Source organism: Giraffa tippelskirchi, chromosome 10 (genome assembly GCF_054371585.1).
Source record: "Giraffa tippelskirchi isolate mGirTip1 chromosome 10, T2T-mGirTip1v1.2.pri, whole genome shotgun sequence".
Classification (NCBI taxonomy): domain Eukaryota; kingdom Metazoa; phylum Chordata; class Mammalia; order Artiodactyla; family Giraffidae; genus Giraffa; species Giraffa tippelskirchi.
Window position 1 is genome coordinate 55,396,778 of NC_137284.1, and position 27,524 is coordinate 55,424,301.

The 27,524-nt window shown below is 47.3% G+C and overlaps 1 protein-coding gene across 3 annotated transcripts; it reads right to left on the reverse strand.

Annotated features, from left to right (window-relative positions):
- Positions 1–114: 114 nt before the first annotated feature.
- On the reverse strand, positions 115–27,524 carry UPP1 (uridine phosphorylase 1). Of its 3 annotated transcripts, none has more exons than XM_081536363.1 (8): positions 27,441–27,524; positions 12,928–12,992; positions 6,276–6,390; positions 4,919–5,077; positions 3,815–3,929; positions 1,368–1,577; positions 931–1,077; positions 115–315 (listed from the first exon to the last, which is right to left on the reverse strand). In XM_081536363.1, the coding sequence occupies exons 2-8, from the start codon at positions 12,969–12,971 to the stop codon at positions 182–184; spliced, it is 924 nt and encodes a 307-aa protein (XP_081392489.1). In that variant the 5' UTR covers positions 12,972–12,992; positions 27,441–27,524; the 3' UTR covers positions 115–181. The 3 variants fall into 3 exon arrangements, with proteins under 3 accessions (XP_081392489.1, XP_081392491.1, XP_081392490.1); XM_081536365.1 differs by lacking the exon at positions 27,441–27,524 and adding an exon at positions 26,939–27,216; XM_081536364.1 differs by lacking the exon at positions 27,441–27,524 and adding an exon at positions 26,722–27,149.

The following is a 27,524-nucleotide window of genomic DNA, read 5'->3' on the forward strand; positions in this document are numbered from 1 at the left end:
TTTAAAAAAAAAATTTTTTTTTAATCTACATAGTTAAGGCAGGATTCTTTGCCTCTGACCTGAAATCAGTTCCCTAGATTCTTGTATAAAGGATCCAGGAAGTCACACAGAGGAGACTGTGGCAATGATTTTATTTGCAGGAACCACAAACGCCCTCTAGATAGACGTGGGGGTGTCAGACCTACATCAGGCGCTTCTTGATAAAATGGCCTACTAGCCGCTGGGGCCGCTGCTGGTACTCGGCCAGCACCTCGTGGGGGCTGCTGATCTGGTCTCCTTCCAGGCGGTTGAGGAGGGTGACGCACACCACAGCCGCTGCAGGGAGCAAACACCAGGTCAGCACAAACAGCAGGATTTCTAGCTTAATTCTGGGAGACCAGCCTCCACTCCTCAAGAGAAGGTGTGGGATGCAGAGCATCCTGTCCTATTGTCTCATTCTCCGGCTGCCTTTGCATCCCAAAGAGATTCCCTCAGCAAACCCCAGAACCAGCTCGGGTCCCTGTATTGCCTTCAAAGGCAAGGTGATGTGACAACAGGGAAGGCAGAATTTCTGGAAGGCAGAGCTGGACCTGGAGGGGTGAGGTCAGGAACTGTGATGGGTTAACTGCAACTCAGAAATCCGAGGAGCTCTGAAGGCCAGAATCACTGTATAGCTGGCAGCAAAGCCCGCCCTGAGCTGACGGGGGAGCTTTCTCATCTTTCTGGTCCCTTAGTGGCACCTGAGTCCCGGCAGAGACACTGCGGATCCTTGCTTTGAAGCACGTGTCAATCTGAAGAGCACAGAGGTGCGTTGTATACTGGGCCCAGAGGCATGCCTTGTGGGGCAGGGTGGGTGGGTAGTCCCAGGAGGACTTGGGTGAGGAGCGGGGAGAAGCGGGAGGTTCAGCAGGCGGGGGTGGGGGGGCGGGGGGGGCGGCCTAGGGATCCCACCTCGGAGGCCGCAGGCGTTACATATGGCGGCGAAAACCGATGCCTCCATCTCGATGTTGCGGATGCCGGCCGCATAGGCTGCCTGCAGGTACTCCTGCTTGTCCTTTTCAGTGTAGGAGCAGAGTGCCCCGTCCAGGCGGCCTTGTCCTGGAAAACCATGGAGCACTCGGCATAGGCACGCAGTAAACACCTACTGCACGCCCACCCCACTCCCCAGACACGGAGATGGCTTCGAGCCCGACGGGCCTGCTTGCCCTCCAGCATCCGGTCTGCAGTGGGAATCATGAGAAGCAAGCTCACGACGGCGGCAGACCCCCAGCAGGAGCCCGGAGCGCCCCTTACTCTCACGATGGCGGCAGACCTCGGCAGGAGACCAGAGCGCCCCTTACCCTCACGACGGCGGCAGACCCCCAGCAGGAGCCCGGAGCGCCCCTTACCCTCGTAGAAGTCCAGGGTGCACATGGTGTTGCCCACGACTGTGGGGAACTCGCCAAGGTCCGCGGAGCAGCGCGCCAGCTCCTGCACCAGCTGCTCGTCCAGGTCCGTGTTCCGGACCTCTCGCTTCCCGAGGACAATCTGCTCGAACTCCGGCTTAAAGCACGGGTCCACTGCCTGCCGGGTGATGACCACGGAGCCAGGCTCCAGACCTGAAGGAAGGAAGAAGCAGTTGTCTCGGGCGCCTGAGGGGGCGGCGGCGGTCGGGAAGGGAAGGGCCTGATCCCTGCACAGGAACACTGAAAGGTCAGTCAGGCCCTAAAAAGAAATAGGTAAGGATCCCTTTTCTACACCAGACTTATTTTTCCTGATGTAAAAGAAACGAATGGGTAGACCCTATAGAAAATACGAAAAAGTGCAAAAAACAAAGTGAAAGTGACCATGCATTTGCACCCCACTGAACAGCATAGCATCTTAACAGTTGCTGCCGGAACTCTCTGGGGCTCCCTTTACCAGTAAGTGTTCAGCTGGTCCTTGTTCTGTATCTTTTTTTTTTTTAAGTATTTAAGGTTTTGAGTAAGACAAAAGTAGGCAAGAATAGTGTAAGGAATTTCCGGGCTCCCCAAAACTGGTTCCCATGGTCACCAGCCCCTGATGCCCTGGCTTCCCTCCAGGAGTGACACCTGGTGAGGATCTGCTTACTGTGCCTCCCTGGGCATTTCCACAGTTGTACCAACATTATTCTGCTCCTTGGTCTTTGGACTTTTAATAACTTTGCTTGAGATTTGACCATTAGCGTTTCTCACCACTACTTGCTTTAATGGGATATTGGTTTTCCTAGACATTTAGGAGGAAGAAGCCACGAGAGCTGTTCCAGGGCTCCACGCCCCCGCCCCCTATATCAGCTGCTTTCATGAAACATTAAAAAATATGACCAATCCTCAAGCTCCAGCTCTGCTCACCCCACTGTGTGTCCATCTGGACTTTCCTTGCTGCTTCAACACAGACGCTCCTCAAGTGTCTCCCCACCCCAAGTGTGGACCTGGAAGAACCCTCAGATGGTGGCTTTCATGAATTCATGGTGCCCAGGATTTTCCAGCCACTTCAGGCCTCAAAGTGGAGGGTGCAGTCCTCCTCCAGGGTCAGCAGATCTTCCTCATATAGACCCTGCACTCTCTCAGGATACCCATTGGCTATTTCAGAATTCTCTTCTCACATCCATCAGGAACCACAGCATTTCTCATGCTTCCTCCTGAGTGGGGGCCCGTGCCACCCACCCACTCTTCCTATTTCGGGATTTGAGGGGATGCCATGTCACACTTTGCTGTTGAGGATTTGGGGTCCAGCCCTTTAGTTGATCTGTCCATTTCTATGGAGCAATTTTGGGAGGTTCAAAACCCACCCTACGCCCTCCAGAATTCATTCTCTGGTTATTGATTTTACAATCCCCGCAGAGCAAGAACTCAGGGAAGGTTTGCTGGAGCTTCTGGTGACACTGGTGCCATGTGTATAACAGAGAGCCTGTGCATTGGAAGGTATCACAGCCAAGTGGGCAGGGCCCTCCCCCGTCACTGGGGTGTTTCCTGAGAACCCCGTTAAACTCTGAATGACAATCTGCAAACATGGATGCTACCTGTCAATCTGTCTATACAGTGAAAAGAAAATGAGACTATCTGTCAAGAAGATTCATGGCCTACAGAAGTCCCCTTTCATAGCAGGAAAACCTAAATTTTCAAATTACCATAAATCCAGGAGAAGTCAGGCCTAGACTGTCAGAAACAAATGCAGAGGCCAGGCCTCCTTCCAGCAGTTCCCAGCTCCTTGACGGGAGTGAGAATTGTCAGAACCCATTTTTCAGCAGAAAAACCTGCCCTGAGTTGGGACATCTGAAAGCAGGACAACTTACATAAAACAAGTTTGTTTCAGTGACTTTGGCTTAAAACTCAACATAATTTTTAGCGTTTTGTGATGTTAAAACAAAATTATGATGAGCACTGAAAGCTTTTAGGCAATTTAAGAACACTTATCTTAATTTTGTATTCCATCTCTTTCTTCCCCCTTTGAGTTTCCTGTAGGCTTTCTCATAAGGTGTTTTACATCTTTGCAAGAATAGGGAGGAGTGAAGTGAAGGAGAAAGGCAGAAAAATGAGGGAGTAGAAAGAATAAAAAGAGAGAATCAAGCAAACAAGGAGGCATGAGAGTGTAACCGGAAAAGGACAGGTTTTCACATGCGAGTGGCCTGGAATCCTTCTGCAGCTATTTCTGGGGTGTGGGTTGGGAGAAGTAGCTGGACCAAAAAAAAAGCAGATAAATAAAAAAAAAAACTTGTTTTCACATCTGCTGCTGCTGCTGAGCTGTCCTTGGGCATAGCCCAGGTAGGAGCTCTGGGTTCCCTCGATGGCCCCCCCTTACCCCCCAGAAAGGTCCCAGTCACGCTCTGCACACTGACCTATCCCACCGGAAGTGCCAATGCGGATGAGGGTGACGCCGGAGCAGCGAGCGTGGTACAGCAGCTTGATGAGTTCGTGCAGCATGATAGCGATGGAGGGGATGCCCATCCCGTGCTAGAACCGGGGAGAAACACTAGCGTCAAGCTCCAGTGGAGTCCGTGTGGGCTCTGTGGTGCACTGCTAAGTGGTGGTAAAGAAGACGAACTTCAAAACGTAGTGAAAAACGAGGACTACATGGGGGAGGTTTGCATGGTGCTGTTGAACGGATGACCCCGTTTGACGCACACAGCCAGTGAAACAGATCTCAACTGAGGACCAGAGGGCTGTGGTTGCCAGGGAATGAGCATCCCTCTGGCCTGGGAAGGCCTGCACACAATTTTCCCCTTTCTCCACGTGCTCTGCCGCAGCCATCCTCGGTGACCGGCATGCGGCTCCGCCCTCTGAAGGCTGCTGCCTCTCCATCCCCAACCCTCGCCCTTCTCCGGAGGTCTGCTGGAGTCACGTCCACCAGGAGCTGATCCTAGGCGGAGCACTCCTTGCAGGATGTGTTTGTCATGGAGTCTGGCATATGGGAATTGCTTCCGTGGACTATGAGTATCCAGATCTGAACACGTCTTGATTCCCGGATGTGTGCTATGTGGTTGAAGCTGCCAAACATCTCAGCTCCTCAGAGCGGGGGGCACCCTCTCTCTGGGCAGCCTTACTCTATGGCAGCACTTGCTTAACGTTCCTGCCTACAAAGGAAACCAGAACTGGGAAACGAGAAACACCAGAGGTTTGTGTTCACTCACTGCTGACTCACACATGTGTGATGGAAGTCCCTGTGCGGTGGCCAGGGCGGGGGCCACCTGGTCCCAGTCCTGGCTCTCCTTGGGGCCCCGGACTAGGCAGGGCACTGTCCTCTGGTTTCCAACCTGGGTCCTCACCGTCTGCACACAGCTGGGTGGGCGTGCACGTGTGTTTCCATGTGTGTCCTGGCCTGTGCTGAAGACGGGCCCCAGCTCCAGGCTCCCCTCACCCCTGTCTCCTCTGCCGGGCTGTGTGCAGGGCAGGCGGGGAGCCTGCAGAGCCGAGGGCCCGCCCCCGTCAGCCCGGGTACTCACGCTGACGGACAGCACCGGGCCCACTTTAAACATGGTGTAGCGGTCCGTGCCCTCACAGATGTTGGGATAGTCAGCACCGGGGTGGTCAAAGCCCAGCTCCATGGCTACGTACTTGATGAAGCCCTTCATCCGCGAAGGGCTTCCTCCAACACACACAAACTGCAGACAGAAAACAGAACCCCGTCAGCAGAGGGCACACACCTCATCTGTAGAGCATGGGTGCTCAAAGTGGGACCCCCAGGGCAGCAGCATTTCCTGGAACTTGCTAGAAATGTAAGTCCCTTCCCTGGCCTCCCCCCGGACCTGCTGTGTATGGGGAGCCAGTAATCTGTGTGCTGTGGAGGCCCCCTGGTGATTCCCTCACTCCTTCAGATTTAAGCAGCACTGGTTCATGCACTCAGCTCAGTGCTATTGGACCCAACAGTGTGAAGCAATCAGCTGCACAAAACGCAGGACAGCCTCTTCCTCCCCGGGTGGATTAAATCCAGGCTCCATGCCAGCCCGGGGTCCATCCACCTGCGCGGGCGGCAGCTCGCTCCACTGGAGGGAGCCTGGGTTCAGAATAAGGTGGTGCGGGGCCCTCAATGTGCAAGCAGGGTCCTGCAGCCTATCTGTAAAATGGACTTCTAACTGCTCTTTCACCTGCCGGCAGAGAACCCAATGGCCAATTTGAGAGTCAGGGGCCAGTGGGGGCTTGGGCAGTCGTAGCTGTGGACGGAGCGGGTAAATCTCAGAGACACAGAACCTGCAGTCTGTAAAGCGCAAAACGTGAACGCTTACAGAAGAAAAACAAGTAAATAAGTCACTCTTAGGGACTCAATGATCGAAGAATTATTAGTCTCTGAACATAAAAATAAAATTTCTACAGCCTAGAAAAAAATTATAGGTTAGATTTAAGGGAAGAATGAAAATGGAAAATTGTCCCTCAGTTTGAAACAAACAGCATGAAAGAACCAGGAGGCCAGTGGGACATAACCTGGTCATGACCTTATGATCCCATGATCCCATGAGGCAGCCCTGGATCTAGGGTCAGTGGCTTCTTTCAGTTTAGAATTCTAAACTTTAGTCCACTTTAAAAGTCCTCTGTGAGGATAATTCTGGATGCAGGCACTTCAGGCTCAGTACGAGGGGAGCCTGGAAGCTGCATTCAGCAAGTAAGCCATTGAAGGAACCAGCTCAACAAATCAATGTGCATCTTAAATGACAGACAGCAGACACGGTGACTGCTCCTCCTTGTTATCCCTCAGTTCCCTAGAAAAGATTTAGTGTCTGCTCTTTCCTAGTCTTTCAATGAAGCATTAAGAATATTAGTGATCTTAGGACAAATTCCAAGAATTAAAAGCCCTGAGCATTTTACCTTCACGTCTCCAAACATAGCTGGGAAATCGTGCGTGCTGGTGCTGAGGCTGAAGTGGTAGAGGACATCTTCCTTCAATGCTGCTACGTGGGGATTGCAGAGCTGTACCAAGTCACTGTCCCAAAACAGGAAAGGAGACAGTTTATAGAACCAGCATCCAGTGGCCAACTAGACCACGCAGGTGCTCTGTGCCAGCGAGGCACGTGGAACACAGCAGTGAGACAACCCCAATGTACAGAGGCTTCTGTTCCATCTCAGTTCCCCCCGCTCCTTCCCTTCACCCCCTCTTCACTTCCAGGGCTGGTTTTGGAGGATGATCAGACAGAACTCACAAGAGCACCAAATGGTACAAAGATCAAAATGCCAATTCACTCCATATAGAGTGTAGCCAGTTGCTACCCAACTCAGGCTCACTCAACATATAAATGTGGCTTTGTGTTAAAAATAATACACTTATCACAGGAAATATGCCTGGAAATAAAAGAAAAAAATGGCCTATAATCCTCTCACTCAGAGATGGCTTTTCCAATATGATGCCTTTCCTTTTCATTTCCTTGTCATTAGCCAGCACTTAGCTGGTACAATATCCAAAGAGAGTGATGAGAAAAGACATCTTTTCATTTTGTTTTTTTCTCTGCAGCTGCTTGAAACTTTGTGTGGTTCACATTATATTTCTCTTGGACGGTACACTGCTAGCTGGCAGTAGGGGTCAGCAAACATTTCCCATAAAAGACCAAATGGTAAATACTTTTTCCCTTGACGGTCATACGGGCTCCATCACCTCTTCTCAACCCTGCTGTTGTCACATCAAAGTGGCCACAGACAACATGCAAATGGGTATGGATGTGTTCCAATAAAACTTTATTTTTAAATATGATGCCCAGGTCTAGATTGCATCTGCAGCCTTAGATACACCTCCTTCTACACCTGTGCCTTCCAGATCCCAAACACAAGTGTGCTGCCCAGTGCCAGGGGCAAAGAGGGAGGCAGCATGGGGCCCCAGTTCACAGCAATTAGGACCTTCTATTTCTTCCTTCTGAGTCAGACTTTTTGCTCAGAACCCACTGATCACATTTCCTTCTCAATCTAACAGTGAGACAAAACCATATAGGAGAAGGTCTAAGCATCCTGGGATTTGTAAACACCACAATGTGACTGACCCAGGCCACCTGCACATTCTCCTCTGCTGTCTCTAGTCCCTGTTCTCCTGGCATCCATTGGTCCTCGCAGATACCGAGGCTCCAGATCAAAGGCGCTTGCTTTTCTGTCTTCTGCATCTCATCGCTTCTTCCTTTCCCTTCTCACATTTCCTTCCTATTTCCCTGAATGGCATCCAAGTTAATTCACAGCCCAACAGTGTCAAGAAGCAATACAAAAAGAGGGAAACACTTTTCTGTAATGTAAATGCATTGTTTTTGTGTTAAGACATGTCAATAAAAATTATTATCAAGTGAAAAAATTTTTTTAATTTTTTTAAAGATGCAAACAAAATATGAAAGAGAGACAGATCTTTTTCTAAAGGGGAGGTGCTGAGGGCTGGCTCACAGGATGGCACTGGGGCAGAGATGGGAGAGTCTTACTCAGGAGAGGCCACCTGCCCGAGCCACAGTCTGTACCGGACCCCAACCAGTCCCTAGCCAAGCCCACTCTCCTGGGGCAGGAGGTCTCTTTCCAGGGGACCAAATCCAGCGGGGACAAACCCTAAGCTTTCCCTGAATGTCTGCTGAATCTCCAGGCCGAGCTGAAATTCTGAAGTCACAACACAACCACAGCATCTGAAGCTCCTTTAAAGGTAATTGTTTTACTATAATTACGGTTCTTGGGTCTCCTTCAGGATGTTCACAACAGACTACAAACAGAAGTGTTACCAGGCAAGCATGGGAACTGACAAAACAGGATGTGACAAAACAACTTTGTCATTTATTTCAAAATACAAAAGCTTTCTTTCCTCTTTCATTCCAGGAAGAGAAGGAAATAGGGTGTAACTCTGGAGACCAGCAAGGATTTAAAAATATGTAAATTAGACACACAATAGCAAACAGAACAAGCTCAGACTTACTTTTGTTACTGAGGTCTAACTGACTTGCAGTGTTGTAATAGTGTCAGGTCTACCACAGTGCTTCAATTTTTTAAGGTTATACTCCATTTTTTTAAAGGATTTTAAAATAACAAGTAAAAGACATATTACTTGGAAAACTATACCTCTAGTCTACATACAGTTTCAAACTTGACTTTATCTTCCTTTATTCTGTCACTTTATTGGTTTAACAAATATTCATTGAGCACCTACTCTGTAAAAGAAATGGGTGAGATGCAAAAGGAATGAAATCTGACTTCTGATTCCAGGAGTTTATCAGCAGGGAAGGAAAAACATGGCTATTGGACAAACTGGCCCAGATGTCTTGGGTCTCATGCTCAAGGGACTGGCAGAGACTTGCCTGGTGATCAAATGGCTAAGACTCCATGCTCCCAATGCAGAGGGCCCAGGTTTCCATCCCTGGTCAGGCAATGAGATCCTCCATGCCTCAATTAAGACAGATCTCACGTGCTGCAACTAAGACTCAGCACAGCCAAATAAATAAAAATAAACATTTTCTAAAAAAGGGACTGGCAGAGAATGAGGAAGGGAGCCTGAAACCAAAGTGGGGGTGGGGGATCACTGCTGTGTGTCCACCTCAGCTGGTGCCCAGGTCCCCTCTCCAGCCTTTATTTCACACTATCCCCACTCCATCAGTCCCAGGATCCTCAACTTGGGGGCAAAGATCAGGGAGAGGAAAGTGGGGACAGGGTGTGTTTGGCTGTCAATGATTGGAAGCACTAGGGATCCTACTATTTCAATTAAAGTTATCTCTGCAAGTGCCATTCCCGGGGCAGCCCCCAAAATTGAAAATGGGCCGAAGACTCTGCAGAGAAAGAAGGAAAGGGCAGGTGTCCATGTGGGATTAGGACACGAGCAGGCGACCAACATGCATGAGGCTCCAGAGAACCTCCTGAGGAACCTCCCAGAAGAGAACCAAGGAGCCCTTCATAGGAAAAGGGAATCCTGAGAAGAGTTTTATGTATGGTGAGGTAGGATTGAATTGAATTAAATATATTTTGTTACTGAGAGTAACTGATACAAAACTGAAGCTTGGTTTTCTCTCTGTGTTAAGAGAATTAAGTTTTCTTGGAGGGACGTTCCTAGTGGTCCAGTGGCTAAAGACTCTGCGCTCCCAATGTAGGGGGTCCAGGTTCAATCACTGGTCAGGCAACTAGCTCCCAACACACCCCAACTAAGATGCAATGCAGTCAAATAAATGAAAAATGAATACGTATTTTTTAATGTTTAAAAAAATCAAGTTTTCTTAAAATATTGAACTGGTTTTCATACTGGATTGTGTGTCTTTGCCTTTTAAGTGAGCTGTATTTGCTTTTGAAAGATTGTATTCTCCCTTTGGTTAAGTGAATTAAGTATTGTGCCACAGTGACCTAAGGTCCTATTTGACCAAGTGTTTTAAAACTTTTTTAATATTTTGACAAACTTCCCAAATTCTCCCTGAAGTTGACTTTGGGATTCTTCAGAGAGGACCCCTGAAGCACCTCAGAGAGTAAAATTAAACTCATTAGGCTTATTTGGTATGTTAAATTACATGGGAAGCATTGTCGTGGTAAATATTCTTAGGTTACATTGTGTGGGTTAAGTATTACTAATATACATGTTCTAGAAATTGTATGCCACTCCTTAGAATCTGGTACATCCTGATAACATTTACAATCATAATTCTAGTTATTATGTTAAAATTTTGTATGTCACAGAAATAGCCAAGTTTCTTTGCCAAATACAAGGTAATCAGATCTTTAACCTTGCCTTTTTAAGTCTTTTGTCATTCATAGACTGCTTCATCTTCAAAAAGATTCCATAGAAAGGACTTTTTGGTAATTCCCGGCAGTCCAGGGGTTAGGACTTGGCATGTTCACTACCAGGACTCGGGTGCAATTACTGGTCAGTGGTTTTTATGTGCTTTTTTTGATGGGGGGAGTTGCTTATTCTGTTTTTTGCCTTGCTAAGCAGCTTATGGGACCTTAGTTTCCCAACCAGGGATTGAACACATGAACCCCTTCACTGGAGGCTCAGAGTCCTAACCACTGGGCCTGTTTTCCAGACATAAGGAAACTCTTCCCCTCAAGCTAATTATGACTTACAGAGATTTGGTAAATTACACATTAGTAAGTAGAACTGAGATAGTTATCTTTTCTTTCTACCCGATCTCTCCAGAAATTGGAAACTCTTACCTTCTCATCAGCTTTATCAGGTAATAAAATTAATTATCTAATAATTGTTAATTGAGGTCTGTATTTACTGCCTAAGATGCATTTCTCAGATGACTCCTTGTTGCTCTGCTACATTATTGTACAGTTTGTTTCTGAAGCTTATTAAAGTCATCTGTCTTTGAATGAAGATCACATGCACCATGGCCTGCAACGAGGGGATTATGCACTTGGGAGAGACATCAGATAAAGGACTTTCAGAAGGGACTATATTAGGCCTCCTTAGACTTTCATTAAGATCAACACTGCCAGACCGGGACAAGAAAATTATGATATCTGAAGTAGATAGCTGACCCGAGATGCCAGACCAGGCCTGTAAGTTAATTACTCTAATAATTGCTCACACTTTTGCTTTCTTCCTTGGGATCAGTCATTTTTAAGTTTCAAAAATCAAACTAATTGCTGAGTTTGTGGCCAGTTACCTCTGTCCAGTACTCCTAGGTTAACTTGGTGGATTTCTCCTTTCTTACTGGATGGCCTTTAGGTCTAAAAGTATTGAAATCATACAGAGTCTGTTCTCTTATTACATGTAATTATGTTAGAAATTATTATCAAAATATATTTGAAAATAACCCAATGTGACATTTACCAACAGAAATCTTTGACTTAGCCATTGGAAGACTCAACAAAGTTAGGAGACTAAAGAAACACAGAGGTTGATTGCAGAGAAGAAAGCATTTAATGAGAAATTAATATCAAAGATAATTTTAAAATCCCATGTATTTGGAAACTAAATATCCACTTTTAAATGATGTGTGTATCTAAGAAACCATAAAAAGGAAAATTAGAAAATATTTGTAACAGAATAAAAATGAAGAGAGAATTTACCAAAATTTGTTGCGTACAGCTGAAGCTGCTCAATGCAACTGAACATGTGAATCTTGAATAAGGTATGAAAACAATGGACACTAGCATAAAATTTTGTTAGATTTAAACAAAATTTCTACTTTAGTTAATAATACTGTATAACATGTTTCCTGGATATTTTTTTTTTATAACATAGTATTTCTTTATATTCTCAAAATTGAATTAGAAGTTTCAAGCCTCATTTAATTTTTTAAACCACCAAGGTAACAAATTTCTAGACATTTAGCAGTAATACTGATGCCAAAATACATGGAACTATATCAAAGTTTTGAGTGAATACATAAATTACAAATCTAGCATTCTATTCATACTAAGTCAAACAAGTGGAATCAAAACGCCATAAATTTTTTAGGTATCATCTTCCTTCTCAATCTTGTGAGGGGTCATGACAACCCATGACCCACTGCTTTGTGGATGAATATCTGGATTGTGTAAACTGTCAGTAATATGTTGTGTGTGAGTGCATGCGAAGTCTCTTCAGTCGTGACTCTTTGTGACCCTATGGACTGTAGCCTGCCAGCCTCCTCTGACCATGGGATTCTCCAGGCAAGAATACCGGAGGAGGTGCCATGCCCTCCTCCAGGGGATCTTCCCAACCCAGAGATCGAACCCTTGTCTCAGGCACCTCCTGCACTGGAGGTGGGTTCTTTACAAGCGCCACCTGAGAAGTAATACATCATTACCCAGTAATATATCATTTGATGTTATTACACTTTGTCTCAAACTCTTTGACCCCTACTGGGCAAAACAGTCCTCAGAGCTTTTTGAAAAACCATCTCCTGGGTTATAATTCTCAGGCTAACTGGAATATAATTTTCCATTTTTTTCTCAGATCAACTATTAATTTTTTTTCATCAATACCAGCAATGCACTAATATACATAAAAGACTGGCCATGTGAATCACAGTGGATAATGAACGTCTGCAAAGAAATAAGGAAAGTATTTGAAAGTCAGAACCAAGAGAGCTGGGAGGGCAGCAGGGACTGTGATTCAGAAAGCGTCCAAGAGGAGAAAGCCTCTTGTAAAATAAGTGTCGGATTGCACTGAGCTCCCCTTTCCCAGAAATCTTATGTACTGACCTTCCCCAATGGCCTCTTTGGAGCAGCCTCTCAGAGCTATCAGAGGTGCTGCCTCCCAGGCTGCAGTCCTCTTTTTGCCCCAAATAAAACTTAGCTCACACACACACACACACACACAAAGAGTGTCCAGGAGTAAGGAAACCCCCCTGGATACAGGTCTGAGCACTGGTATCCTTGAGAGACAAACACCCCAAGGCTACAAGCCACTGCCCGGGACCAGGTGCCAGGCATTCTCAGTCAGCTCAGCTGTCAGCCAACCCAGCGTTCAGCCCCCCAGACCTCGCTTGGCTCTGACCCGAGAACCAAAGCGTCCACGCGCCTCAGCTCTTAGAACACTGTGGGCTCAAGGTCATCACCACCAGCCTAGCTAGCCCGGGCAGCATGCAGGTCACCTTACTTGTGATCTTCCGGCTTCTCTGTTTCAGCTGCGGTGGAGGCCATTCCCTCAGCTGAGGCAGGACCCTAGGAGAAGACAGCAGAGTCTGTGAGAAGGTAATAGGGAACATTTTAGGAGTTCATTTGAGGGCACAGCGATTGCAGTCAGTGGTCACCCAGGGAGCTGGGGAGCAACCTACGGAGAGAAGGTGGGAGCAAAGCCAGTATGTGACTGATGGCTGCAGCAAGAGGCCCAGTGTGTGATGGTTGTTCATACTGTTTTTAATTTGCAGCCTTGAGGCATTTACCGCTTAGATTTCAGTTTGCTGACACGGGCTGCCTCAGCATTAGAGCCACCACGGTCCAGTGGGCTCCTTGTTTAATTATTTGAACACTAGTTAATCCTCCCAATAGGAACCACTGTCGCTCTGTCAGCAAGGCCACGTTAACCTGTGGAAGGCCAGTGCCTTCAAGAGGAACCCTACATATCTGCATCACATGCAGGCACATATATACAACCAGGAAGGCTGCTAATTTCAGAGAGGAGCTGGCGGAAATATACCCAAAGTCAGCGTGGGCTGGTGTCTCATGCAGTCCCCAGGGCAAGACAGCCCTGACCCAACAGACTACACCGGGCTGTCTCACCCTTCTAGAATCTTAACTCTCCTCCAGCTCAGGGCAGGAAGGGAGCAAGCAAAGGCAGCAGCTCTCCAGCACCTGCCATGGAGGGAAGGGAAGGACCTGTGGCAGGTATGGATCAACCCACTGCCCTGCCCCAACTCAGAGCCAGAAGAAGGGAAGTCCATGAGACGCAACCACAGTTATCTTACTGGGGCTGGGCAATCAGACTGACACTGCAGAGTTGAGCCTGAGCACCTGCCAGAGGTGAACACAGTGGGTGGATTCTGCATGGAGCCTCTCCCACCATCTCCAGGTCAGGTTCTCAACCTGGAACCCCACCAGCTACTTTATCAGAAAATCAAACCCACCAAGCTAAAACCCAGAAGGTCTCCTTTTGGAGAAAAGGATCGATGGCTGCTGTTACACAGTTAAATACTGACCACTTTTAGAAAATGCTGAAGACCATAGAATATTATTATAATTGGGTCTGGGGCACAGATTTTTCTCGAGAGTTGCCTTCTCTCTCCTCACCTGGCGTTCATCCTCCCTTAGCATTTATAGGACACTTCTCAGGAAATGCCAGCCTGTGCACGTATGCGTGCCAAGTCACTTCCGTCATGTCTGACTCTTTGCAACCCGATGGACTGTTGCCCATTAGGCTCTTCTGTCCATGGAATTTTCCAGGCAATACTGGAGCTTGTTGCTGTGCCCTCCTGCAGAGGATCTTCCTGACCCAGGGATCAAATCTATGTCTTTTATGTCTTCTGCATTGACAGGCAGGTTCTTTACCACTGGTGCCACCTGGGAAGCCCAGCAGCCTGAGTCACTTGCAAATTGATTGCACTCAAGGTGGGCGGGGCAGGGGTGGTTGCTGGGAACCTCCCATCCATAGCCAGGTGACAACACAGACTTGTGATGGGAGTGCAGGGCTCAGGGTGGGGGAAGGCAGACAGTCTTGTTGGACTGAGCCCCTAGCCTGTGGGGTCTGACACTGTCCCCAGGTAGACAGCATCAGAACTGAGTCCAACTATAGGACTTCCTGATGGTGTAGGAGCTGGTGTGGAGAACTGCTTGATGGTGTGGGGAAAACAAATCAGAATTGTACTCAGTGATCAAACTCTAAGGGCATAATTTGCCTTTATAGCATCCAGCAGACAGACGGATGAAATGAGACGCAGACAGCCCAGTTTCTGAAGAAGTCTGGTTCCAGGAAATGCCACTCTTGTCACGTGCACCCTGCAGGCAGCAGCTACTGCCCCTCTGGGATCCACCTCACTGTCTGTAATAAGTGCAAACACGTCTTCCGGAGCACCAGCCCACAGCCTTCCTTATTGGCCCTCACTGTCCCCGAGAGATAAAGTCGGGCCTAGGGTCATGGAGAGTCAGTCACCTCTTCCTGCAATCTGTCCCCTCCAGTCTGCCGGCTCTTCCTCTGGGGGTGGTGTGGGGGAGGTGGGTATCGGAAAGAGGAAGGGTTAGAGGTGCCTTCCCACAGGGCAGCAGCTGAATCACAGAGTTCAGAGGGTACTCCAGGGGGTCCTCAGGGAGAATCCATCCCTTTTTTCCAGGAATTGAAACTTAGCCACAGAGAAGGCATCCTGTCTGGACTTGCTAGTGTTACTCTCTAGCCCAGTTCTTTTCCTGCCTCTAAACCAGAGAATCGATTTTCTCTGTCTTATCCTTGCCCTCTGCTGCCCCGGACCTCGCTCTCTGCTACCCTGGACCTCAGCTCCTTCCTGAGTCTGCTTGTGGTAGGCTTCCCCTTAGACTCAGTTTAGGGCCTGCCTGGCAGGTGTTCCCCTCCAGGCTGTGAGCTCCCCACCCCCAAGACAACTCCTCCTGGGGCCAGGGCTTGGCCTTGCAGACAAGAAAGCTTTATTTAACGAACTTTGTGCAGAGAAGATTACAGCCTTTGCAATGTTCTAACTGGTAACTTCCTCACTAAATATCTTAAAATGTTAAGGTGGAGTGAGCATGCATGCACATTTGCCTAAGGAATCCTGGTATAACCACCAGAGCCATATTTCACTCTCAGAAGGAGCTGGGTGTGGAGGATAAATGATATGGCTATCCCACCCACCCACTGAAAGGTCAAAGATGGGGAGGGGCTGAAGGAAGTCCCTCCCCTCTCAATTTACTTGCCCTCAGACCAGCTGGAACAGAGGGGGGTCCAAGAGCCACACTGCTGTTATGGGCAGACTGGTTGCTCACTCAGATTCACCCTTATTCTGCAGGCCACCAGCAAGGCTGAGCACCCCACTTCTATAAAAGGAACCCTGGTGATGATTAAGAATAACCACTCAGGGAACCATGCGAAGGTGGAATTTCAGAAGAAATTTTCAAGTTAATAAAAATGTGTAGTGGACTTCCCCAGTGGTCTAGTGGCAAAGAGTCTGAGCTCCGCATGCAGCAGCCCTGGTTGGAGAACTGCAACTAAGAACAGGCTGCAGCTAAGACCTGGTGCAGCTGATAAATAAATCTTTTAATGTGTATGTGAAGTTCGTGGGTAAAAAGACGTCACCAGCCACTGCTGTAAACAATGTTGCCTCCGTCAAGTCCTCAGCCAAGGCAGCCATCCCCATGGTGCACCCTAGGATACTCAAGATGGAGAAAAACAAGACATTGGCCCTAGGTGGTTAAGATAATATCAGATGAATGATTTCAAGGAGCCCAGACTCTTACATCTCCCCACACATAGAAAAGCGCTGAAATCATTAACTTGAGATGTCTGGTTTTTGTGATTGGCTGCAATCTTTTGATGTTCAACTAAGTGCCTGGTTTTTGTTTTGCTCTCAGCAGAACTCCTATATATCCTGGCTCCACTCTTACCTCTTTGGAGCATTTCTCACAGCTACCTGAAAGGCTGTTCCCTGAACTTAAGTCCTCAGTAAGGCCATCAAACAAAACTTAATACCCAACGTTTAAGTTGTGTGGTGTTGTTTTTTTTTGTCAAGAAGATGCATTATTTTTTCCAACCATCAAAGGAATCAGAAAATAGGTCCTTCACCATCAAGGCCAAAGTCTGTCCCCCTGGGGTTTAATGCAGACAAAGAGAGAGGGAGCCCTCCAGGGTCCACTGCAGTCGGTTCAACTCAGGTCACAACTTAAGAGTGTTGGAAGTCACACAGTCGTGTCCAATTCTTTGCGACTCTATGGGCTATAGCCCACCAGACTCCCCTGTCCATGGGATTCTCCAGGCAAGAATACTGGAGTGGGTTGCCATTTCCTTCTCCAGAGGATCTTCCCAACCCAGAGATAGAACCCACATCTCCTGCATTGTAGGGAGATTCTTTAGCATCTGAATCACCAGGGAAGCCCTTGTGCAGTGTAACTAGAAGTCATCATAGGCAAGCTCATTCAGACAATTTAGGGAACATTTTTGACAACTGCTTTTTCATTTGCTTTACTGAATTAATGTTATCATGCACCTGTTTCCTCCAACAGACAATATGCTTACATATTTCCTAAGGACACACCCTTGATGTCGTACGGCTGACTTTCAGCCTGGGCATCACCCCAGGTCAATACTTGGGCAGCAACCACTTCATTTCCTCCGTGGCTGAGAAAAGCTAACTTGTTCAAACACCAGCACTGAATCAGCACCACAATGCTCTCCACCCACAAAAGTTGCCATCCGGTCCTGCCCACCCCTGTTCACCCAATACAGCTGTGGCTGGAGCTGCAACATTAGGGGCAATTCAGGCGCTTGCCTCATACTTCTACTTCACCTTTTTAGTACCTTAGAAGCAAAAGGCAAGGGAGGAAGGGAAAGATATACCCATTTGAATACAGAGTTCCGGAGAGGAGAGATAAGAAGCCCTTAAGTGAACAATGCAAAGTAGAAAAAAACAATAAAATGGGAAAGACGATAGATCAAGAAAATTGGAAATACCAAGGGAACATTTCATGCAAAGATGGGCACAATAAAGGACAGAAATGGCAAGGACCTAACAGAAGCAGAAGAGGTGGCAAGAATACAGAGAACAATACAAAAATGGTTTTAATGACCCGGATAACTATGATGGTGTGGTTACTCACCTAGAGCCAGACATCCTGGTGTATGAAGTCAAGGGGCCTTAGGAAACATTACTACGAAAAAAGCTAGTGGAGGTGATAGAATTCTAGATGAGCTATTTAAAATTCTAAAAGATGATGCTGTTAAAGTTCGCACTCAATATGCCAGCAAATCTGGAAAACCCAGCAGTGACCATGGGACTGGAAAAGGTCACGTTTCATCCCAAAGAAGGGCAAGGCCAAAGAAGGTTTAAACTACCATACAATTATGTTCATTTCACATGCTAGCAAGGTAATGCTCAAAATCCTTCAAGCTAGGCTTCAGCAGTACGTGAATGGAGAACTTCCAGATGTACAAGATGTATTTAGAAGTGGCAGAGGAACAGAGATCAAATTGCCAACATTCGCTGGGTCATAGAAAAAGCAAGAGAATTCCAGAAAAAACATCTACTTCTACTTCACTCACTATGCTAAAGCCTGATTATTTTCTTGGGCTCCAAAACCACAGTGGACAGTGACTGCAGCCATGGAATTAAAAGATGCTTCTTTCTTGTAAGGAAAGCTATGACAAACCTAAACAGCATATTAAATAGCAGAGACATCACTTTGCTGACAAAGGTCCATATAATCAAAGCTATGGTTTTTCCAGTAGCCGTGTACAAATGTGAGCTGAACCATAAAATAGGCTGAGTGCCAAAGAATTGATGCTTCCCAACCTTGGTGCTGGAGAAGACTCTTCAGAGTTCCTTGGACAGTCAAGAGATCAAGCGAGTCAATCCTAAAGGAAATGAATCCTGAATATTCATTGGAAGGACTGATGATAAAGATATAACTCCAATACTTTGGCTACCTGCTTCGAAGAGCTGACTCATAGAGATGACCCTGATGCTGGGAAAGATTGAAGGCAGGAGGAGAAGGGGGTGACAGAGGATGAGATAGTTGGATACCAGCACCAACTAGATGAACATGAGCTTGAGCAAACTCCGGGAGATGGTGAAGCACAGGGAAGTCTGGTATGCTGCAGTCCGTGGCGTCACAGAGAATTGGACACGACTTAGCAACTGAACAACTACAATGCCTTTCTATTTATCTGTAAGATAGCAGAAGGTGCTAAGAATTGCACTCATTAGTCATTCAAGTAAAATCACCAACAAGTGTACCTGTTAAGGTTAGTATCAGCACGTGTTGTAGTGTGTGTGATCTGTAGAGAGAGGACAAGATGCAGGACTCTGAGTCCAATGCAGTAAACGTGTGTGAACGTGAACTCCAATGCCTGTTGGCCTAGGGAGAACTGGGTAAAGGTACAGACTTTTCTAGTTCAGCGTGAGGAATGGGTTATTTCTTAATGATCCCTGATTCCTAGGAATAGCCAGGAAAAGATGCAGCAGAGAGAGTATAGGACAAACAGTATTTACTGTGAGGAGATATGACACCCCATGAGATACGTAGAGAATGCAGAGACAAGCAGCTCAGCCGGCTCAGGGTGGAGAGGGGTGACTTGCACGCTGGTCAGGGACCAGGCGCAAGGGCAGCCAGGTGTCACCACCAACAACGTGACCCGATCCTGGAGGTTAATGGGGGCTCTGAAATCTTGGAAGCAGTGAGTGACAGTCAGAGGCTTTCATATTAGATCCACACAAAAGGCTCCAAAATAAGCCATTGTTACCTAACAACTATTCTGAGCTCAAGACTTTGAGGTCCTGAAAGCCCTTACAGGCCTCAACCTTGGGACTTCCAAACATGTCACCACCCCTCCTAGAAAAAACTAACCTCCTCTTCTCTGAAAAAACCCAAACAGATATTGTCCTATCTTATTGCTCATCTCTCTCAAGTGACCACTCCTCTCTCCACAGTCCTCGGTGTTTGCACAAGTCCCTTTTTGCCCCACCCTCTTCTAAGAAGGCATTTTCTCTCCCAAGTGCCTCTCTGCCTCTCCCCACTTCCATTAAGATGGTATATAAGCCCTAGATTCTAACCACCTCCTAAAATTGCATTTTTTGCTGAATTCTCCCATACACATATTAATTCAAATCTGTCTGTTCTGTTCTCTTGGTAATCTGTCTTTTTAATTTGCAGTCTCCAAGAATAGAATCATTGCCCAAAGAAGGGCAATGTCAAAGAATGTTCAAACTACCTTACAATTGTGCTCATTTCACATGCTAGCGAGGTAATGCTCAAAATCCTTCAAGCTAGGCTTCAGCAGTACATGAACTGAGACCTTTCAGATGCACTAGGTGGGATGAGAAAAAGCAGAGGAACCAGAGATCAAATTGCCAACATCTGTTGGATCTCAGAAAAAGCAAGAGAATTCCAGAAAACATCTACTTCTGCTTCACTCACTATGCTAAAGCCTTTGACTGTGTGGCTCACAACAAACTGTGGAAAGTTCTTCAAGAGATGGGAATCCCAGACCACCTTACCTGTCTCCTCAGAAACCTGTATACAGCTCAAGAAGCAATGGTTAGAACCAGACATGTAACAACGGACTACTTCAGACTGGGGAAAGGAGTACATCAAGGCTGTATATTGTCACCCTGCTTGTTTAACTTCTCTATGCAGAAGAATTAGCAACTGAACAACAAGAAGAGAATCTAAGTGGATAGAAGTTTTTCTTCCCCAACATAGAAGATTTCCTGTGATCATCGAAGATCACAGAGGGTGAGCAGAGATGCAATCACAACAGGAAAGTTGGGCGCATCCTGGATCCAGAAGGTAAATCCTAAGAGCTGGAAGGTGTATACAGATGAGGCTCTAAGGGATGCCTGTGTCCAGTGGATTTACAGGGAAGGAAGGCCACATGATATACCAACCTGAATGCTTCATCAGAGGCACCAGCTTCCTACACAAGATGCCCACAGGCATCACCCAAGGTGGAAGCGCTTGCGGAAACAGGGCAGGTAGGAATTACAGGTCAGTTACTGGAGAAGCATTGACTTTCAACTCTGTCATTCACAGGTCCAATCTAACTGGGGTCAGCAGGGTTCAGGGTGGCAGTGGTAACACTGTATGCCCTGGTCCAGGGCTTCCAGAAGAGCTGATGGCTTTCCCACAGCATGGCTGGCTCCATGGGTTAGACCCTGCACCTGAGGATGCTGTGGCCTGGAGTCAGTTTTAGAAAACATTTCTTCTAACATTGTCCCAAGAGCTGCAAGTGTTCTGAAGATGGCCCCTCTCACTTTCTAGGACCCTCTGTTCTCTAAACAGGAGGGTTTCACTAGATTCCAAGCCCAGAGGCTCTGTCTCCCAGAGATCTCAGAACCTGGCTCTGGGTTCATAGGTCCTGAGGCTTCGCTGTGAGCATGAGGGTTCCCCGATTGTTGTTGTCTCAGCCCTGTCGACTCTGCCAACTGCTAGGGGACTCAATGGACCTAATGCCAGTGGTGCTGAACCTCTGAACACACCAGGCACTTTTGGTTAAAGCAGGAGTGTTTACTACTGGTAACAAGCAAAAAGACAGGGAGTTAGCCCTCAAAGCACTGTCTCCCCCAATAGCAGAATGGGACGTCCTAAGCCAAGGGTGCATGTGTGTTCACCAAATGGCACATGTGACCTTCCCTGTAGAGTGGAGTCCTAGATGCCCTTGCCTAGTGGATAACACACCCCAACATCCTGTGTATGTGCAAAGCCAGCAGCGATCTTGCCCAAAGAGCAGTTTAGCATTAAAAGGCAAAGTCATTCTGTTAGGAGAAACAGACTGAAACTGCCCATGCTGGCCAGGTACCATAGTAACCATTTGCCAAGAGTTATTTTGTGACAGGAGGTCCTGGTAAGGTACAAAGAACAAGCCACCGCCCACCAGAATAATTCGGGAAAGGTCAAAGGAGACCCCACATCTCCTACCGACCTCCCAGTATCCTTCTCATTGGAATCCGTCTTGGCTGAGCAATGCGTGCACCACCAGGAAGGACTGAGTCAGAATGATTGGCCAAAGACAACCCGGAAACTAAACCCATCACCATAAAACCCGAGAGTAGGAGCCTTACTACAGAGCAGTTCTCCTGGGTTCCCTCCCTTACCCTGCCGCTCTCTGCCCAGGCGCCCCTTCCCAGTAAAGTCTCTTGCTTTGTCAGCACACACATCTCCTCGGATAATTCATTTCTGAGTTCTGGACAAGAGCCCACTCTCGGGCCCTGGAAGGGGCCCCCTTCCTAAAATAACTCTAGGTTGACAAGATCTAGGCACCTGTTGAGTAAATCTCGAGGGTCAGCAAAGGTCAGCATTACCATTACTGAGGCTCATCTGGTGGTTGAGCCCTTGAGTGGGTTTGGGCAAAACAGCTCAATCTTTGGAACAGAACTGGGGTCTTTATGACTGCTTTCTGGTCTTTGCTACAGTGACTTCTCTTGCCCAAGAAGGGTTGTTGGTTCCCTCACTCTTTGTTCTTTTTAAAATCATTAATTGCTGAGAACTACTGCCTGGAGAATCCCAGGGATTGTGGAGCCTGGTGGGCTGCCGTCTATGGGGTCGCACAGAGTCGGACACGACTGAAGCGACTTAGCAGCAGCACTCTTTGTTTCTATCAGAGCAAAAATAGATAGGAAGTTTTTCTCCCCTGAGAACAAGGAAAGTAAAGGGAGCAGTGAACAGGCTAGAGAAGAAAGAGAGTGCCGAAAGAGTTAATCACTCCTAGCTTTACTTTAACTGCTAAGAATCTTGTACTGCTGCAACTAGATTTGTGCTTCACAAAGCCAACCTATCACACCCCTTAACTCCATAAACTACATCCTGCACCAGGTGTTTACATTCCCTGTGCTCCCTTGTAATAGATCAACCCTTGTAGCTTTTTGCATTGCAGAAAGAGGGTTGCAGGCCAACAAATTGAAAGTGAAAGTCATTCAACTGTGTCCAACTCTTTCTGACCCCATGGACTATACAGTAGGAAGTCAAGAAACACCTGGAGTAACAGGCAAATTTGGCCTTGGAGTATAGAATGAAGCAGGGCAAAGGCTAACAGAGTTTTGCCAAGAGAACGCACTGATCATAGCAAACACCCTCTTCCAACAACACAAGACACAAATCTACACATGTACATCACCAGATGGTCAATACCGAAATCAGATTGATTATACTCTTTGCAGCCAAAGATGGAGAAGCTCTATACAGTCAGCAAAAACAAGACAGGGAGCTGACTGTGGCTCAGATCATGAACTCCTTATTGCCAAATTCAGACTGAAATTGAAGAAAGTAGGGAAAACCACTAGATCATTCAGGTATGACCTAAATCAAATCCCTTATGATTGTACAGTGGAAGTGAGAAATAGATTTAAGGCACTAGATCTAATAGAGTGCCTGATGAACTATGGACAGAGGTTCGTGACATTGTACAGGAGGCAGGGATCAAGACCATCCCCAAGAAAAAGAAATGAAATAAAGCAAAATGGCTGTCTGAGGAGGCCTTACAAATAGCTGTGAAAAGAAGAGAAATGAAAGGCAAAGGAGAAAAGGAAAGATATACCCATTTGAATGTAGAGTTCCAAAGAATAGCAAGGAGAGATAAGAAAGCCTTCCTCAGTGATCAGTGCAAAAAAATAGAGGAAAACAATGGAGTGGGAAAGACTAGAGATCTCTTCAAGAAAATCAGATACCAAGGGTACATTTCATGCAAAGATGGACACAATAAAAGACAGAAATGGTATGGACCTAACAGAAACAGAAGATATTAAGAGGTGGCGAGAATACACAGAAGAACTATACAAAAAAGATCTTCACAACCTAGGTAATCACAATGGTATGATCACTCATCTAGAGCTACACATCCTGTAATGCAAAGTCAAGTGGGCCTTAGAAAGCATCACTACAAACAAAGCTAGAGGAGGTGATGAAATTCCAGTTGAGCTATTTCAAATCCTCAAAGATGATGCTGTGGAAGTGCTGCACTCAATATGCCAGCAAATTTGGAAAACTCAGCAGTGGCCACAGGACTGGAAAAGGTCAGTTTTCACTCTAATCCCAGAGAAAGGCAATGCCAAAGAATGCTCAGACAACCACACAATTGCACTCATCTCACACGCTAGTAAAGTAATGCTCAAAATTCTCCAAGCCAGGCTTCAACAGTACATGAACTGTGAACTTCCAGATGTTCAAGCTGGATTTAGAAAAGACAGAGGAACCAGAGATCAAATTGTCAACATCCGTTGGATTATCAAAAAAGCAAGAGAGTTCCATAAAAACATCTACTGCTTTATTGACTATGCCAAAGCCTTTGACCGTGTGGACCACCACAAATTGTGGAAAATTCTGAAAGAGATGGGAATACTAGACCACCTGAGCAGCCTCCTGAGAAATCTGTATGCACATCAGGAAGCAACAGTTAGAACTGGACATGGAACAACAGACTGGTTCCAAATTGGGAAAGGAGTCAATCAAGGCTGTATATTGTCACTCTGCTTGTTTAACTTATATGCAGAGGACATCATGAGAAATGCTGGGCTGGATGAAGCATAAGCTGGAATCAAGATTGCCAGGAGAAATATCAATAACCTCAGATATGCAGATGATACCACCCTTATGGAAGAAATCGAAGAACTAAAGAGCCTCTTGATGAAAGTGAAAAAAGCAAGTGAAAAACTTGGCATAAAACTCACCATTCAAAAAACTAAATCATGGCATCAGGTCCCATCACTTCATGGCAAATAGATGGGGAAACAATGAGAGACTTTATTTTCTTGGGCTCCAAAATAACTGCAGTCATGAAATTAAAAGATGCTTGCTCCTTGGAAGAAAAGTTATGATCAATCTAGGCAGCATATTAAAAAGCAGACACATTACTTTGCCAACAAAGGTCCATCTAGTCAAAGCTATGGTTTTCCCAGTAGTCATGTATGAATGTGAAAGCTGGACAATAAAGAAAGCTGAGCGTGGAAGAATTGATGCTTTTGAACTGTGGTGTTGGAGAAGACTCTTGAGAGTCCCTTGGACCACAAGGAGATCCAACCAGTCCATCCTAAAGGAAATCAGTCCTGGATATTCATTGGAAAGACTGATGCTGAAGCTGAAATGCCAATATTTTGGCCAGCTGATGCAAAGAACTGACTGGTTGGAAAAGACCCTGATGATGGGAAAGATTGAAGGCAGGAGGAGAAGGGGATGACAGAGGATGAGATGCCTGGATGGCATCATGGACTCAATGGCCATGAGTTTGAGTAAACCCTGGGAGTTGGCGATGGACAGGGAGGCCTGGTGTGCTGCAGTACGTAGGGTTGCAGAGTTGGACACAACTGAGCAACTGAACTGACTGACTGGACTGTATAGTCCATGGAATTCTCCAGGCCAGAATACTGGAGTGGGTAGCCTTTCCCTTTCTACAGGGGATCTTCCCAACCCAGGGATTGAACCCAGGTCTCCCACATTGCAGACAGATTCTTTACCAGCTGAACCACAAGGGAAGCTCATAACCCAGAGACAATCGGACTCAATTACCAGGCAGCCTGACGCCAGCTGTGACTGTTTTGAAATAATGCAAGAAGAAGGCGAGACCTTCATCACTTTGAGCCTTATCATCTACCCTAGATGACGAGAACCAGGCTATATAAAGTCTCTCGGTTCCCCTAGAGGGGAAGCATAGTACTTGAGGTGTTAGCCTGCTATGTTCTCCCCCTTGCCCAGCAAATGGAATAGTCACTTCTATTTCCTCCAAACTGTCTCCATCTTTCTATTCAGCATTGGTGGACTAGGAGCCAAGAGCTTGGCAACATTTCCACATGAGATGCAGGAAGCCATCCCTCGCCTTCTTGCCAACCATCAGTGAAGAGAAGGTTCTGAAACTCACACTCTGGTCCCTAACTGAGGCCGTTCCAGAGAGTGTTTCAGTTTCCCCATTGCCTGTTGTTCTGTGAGACAGGATGTGACCTAGTTTGACCTCACCCCTTCCTTACAGGGGCTTCCCTCAGAGCTCAGTTGGTAAAGAATCTGCTTGCAATGTAGATCTGGGTTTGATCCCTGGGTCGGGAAGATCCACTGGAGAAGGAAATAGCAGCCCACTCCAGTGTTCTTGCCTGGAGAATCCCATGGACAAATGGAGCCTGGCAGGCTACAGTCCATGGGGTCGCAAGAGTCAGACACGACTTGGCGACTAGACCACCACCACCACTTCCTTAACAGGGTCCTTACTCTAGCTTGGCTAGATCCAACTTGCAAAATTAAAAAGCCCTCCAGCTGGCAGCTGGTTTTGGTTTCCTTGTTTTGTGTTTGTTGTTGTTCTGTTTTAGTTTTAACCTATTTAATCAAATTCAGACAGGCGGGTTACTTTGGGCATATAGATTAGTGTGTAAATGTTTATAATTTGTTTTTTGAATGAAGATATTTCAAGAGCAAATGTGTGTGTGTATATGAGAGGAAGGAGGGAGGGAAGAACAGAAAGATGTTCAGGGTTTATCTTTAGGAAGCGGGGGAAAAACTGAAAGTTTCACTTTCTTGTTATATATTTGTTCTGTTTAAAAAAAAAAACAATGAATTTGTATTAATTTTATGACAAAGAGAAAGTTCACTTGGACAAAAGCCAACGTAAAGAAAAACTACTTTGCTTCAACTAAAGTGTTACTTCAATGCCCACCAGGGCTGAGAGTACTGGAATAAAAAATATAATTGATGTCTGATAAACCTGTTTGAATTAGTCTGCAGTCTTGAAGCGAATGTAGAAAGACAACTAAAAGGTCAGCTTGGCCTCTGAAAAGGGGGGTGGGGTGGGGAATTGACCCAGAAGTGGGAGAGGGGGCCCTCTGCTGAGAGTCAGGCAGGCCAAGTGAAGAGGCAGTCCTGGGAGGGGTTGGTAGGGTGGGAAACCCACTGGGCGACGGTTCTTTCTATTCAGGGAAATTGCAAATCTTTTAAAAGCCAGGGTCACAGCCAATGAATGGAATCAAAGGTCTCTGACCCGGAAACACAGGAAGCGGGGAAAGATGTGCGAAGGGAGCCCAGGCTAGGCAGGGCAAGGGGACGGAGGGGCAGCCGGGAGGATGGAAAACAGCCAAAGGGAGTTCAGAGCGCAGGGCCACTACGCCTGGAGCCAGCCTTACAGGATATGGCCCCATTCCAGCCTGGATTTCAGAGGAGTTTCTCTGCAAGTCACCATCAGCGGGGAACTGCACAGGGCAGAGCTGACCTCCGGCGAGGAGAGCGAAAGACGGCCAGGGCTGGGAAAGAGCGGGTAGGAGAAGGCTGCGGGCCGGGGACTTCGACTTACCTGGACACGCCCAGACCCCAGAGCTGGAGAGGCAGCCCCACATGCCCATCTTGAAAGCAACCTGCCGCTTACAAGAGTTGCAAACAGACCCGCTCTCCGGTGCAAATCATATTTGTGTCAGATACTTTAACTGTGAAGTTTCTCTTTTGATCTGCCGGACACCTTAACGCCAGTATTTTACGCTGTGACACTTAATCTGTTGGCTCAACGCACACACCTGAGTTCATTTTAACTCTGAAGGTCTGGTAACAGTCCTTCTCCAAAACGTCATTTCCCCTCTCCCCTCACGAGAAGGGGACGCTCCAGGTGTCCCGGGACCCATCTCGCTCGGTTTGGGCCGCGCATCTCATGCACCGGGTGGACCCAGCATCCTGGCGGAGCCCCGACACCCAAGCAGCAGAGGCGAGGATGAGCGCCCTCCCTCCCGCACATCCTCCCCGCACACCCTCCTGTCACGTCCTCCGCGCGCGCTCTCCCAGCGCACCCTCCCGGAACATCCTCCCCGCACTTCCTCCGCGCGCGCCCCGCACACCCTCCTGTCACGTCCTCCGCTCGCGCTCGCCCAGCACCTCCTCCCGGGGCATCCTCCCCGCACACCCTTGGAGCACGTCCTTCCCGCGCTCGCTCCGCGCACTCGCTCCCCGTGCGCTCTCCCGGCACAGCGTACCCGCTCACCCTCCCCGCTGATGGTCCCGCGTCCCCGCGCCGAGTCGCCTTACCGGCAGGGTGATTCCCGAAAACTGGACTCCGGCCACGGAGACTCCCGGCGCAGAGACTACCCGACCTGTGTGCCAGGAGGTACT

Bases quoted from the DNA above. Each gene is read 5' to 3' on its own strand.
- UPP1 (XM_081536363.1), bottom strand. From the start codon at position 12,971: ATGGCCTCCACCGCAGCTGAAACAGAGAAGCCGGAAGATCACAA. The intron at 5,078-6,275 runs GTAAAATGCTCA...TTCTGTCTGCAG, and splicing joins CTATGTTTGGAGACGTGAAG to TTTGTGTGTGTTGGAGGAAG. The intron at 3,930-4,918 runs GTGAGTACCCGG...CCCCGGTTCTAG, and splicing joins GCCCGGTGCTGTCCGTCAGC to CACGGGATGGGCATCCCCTC.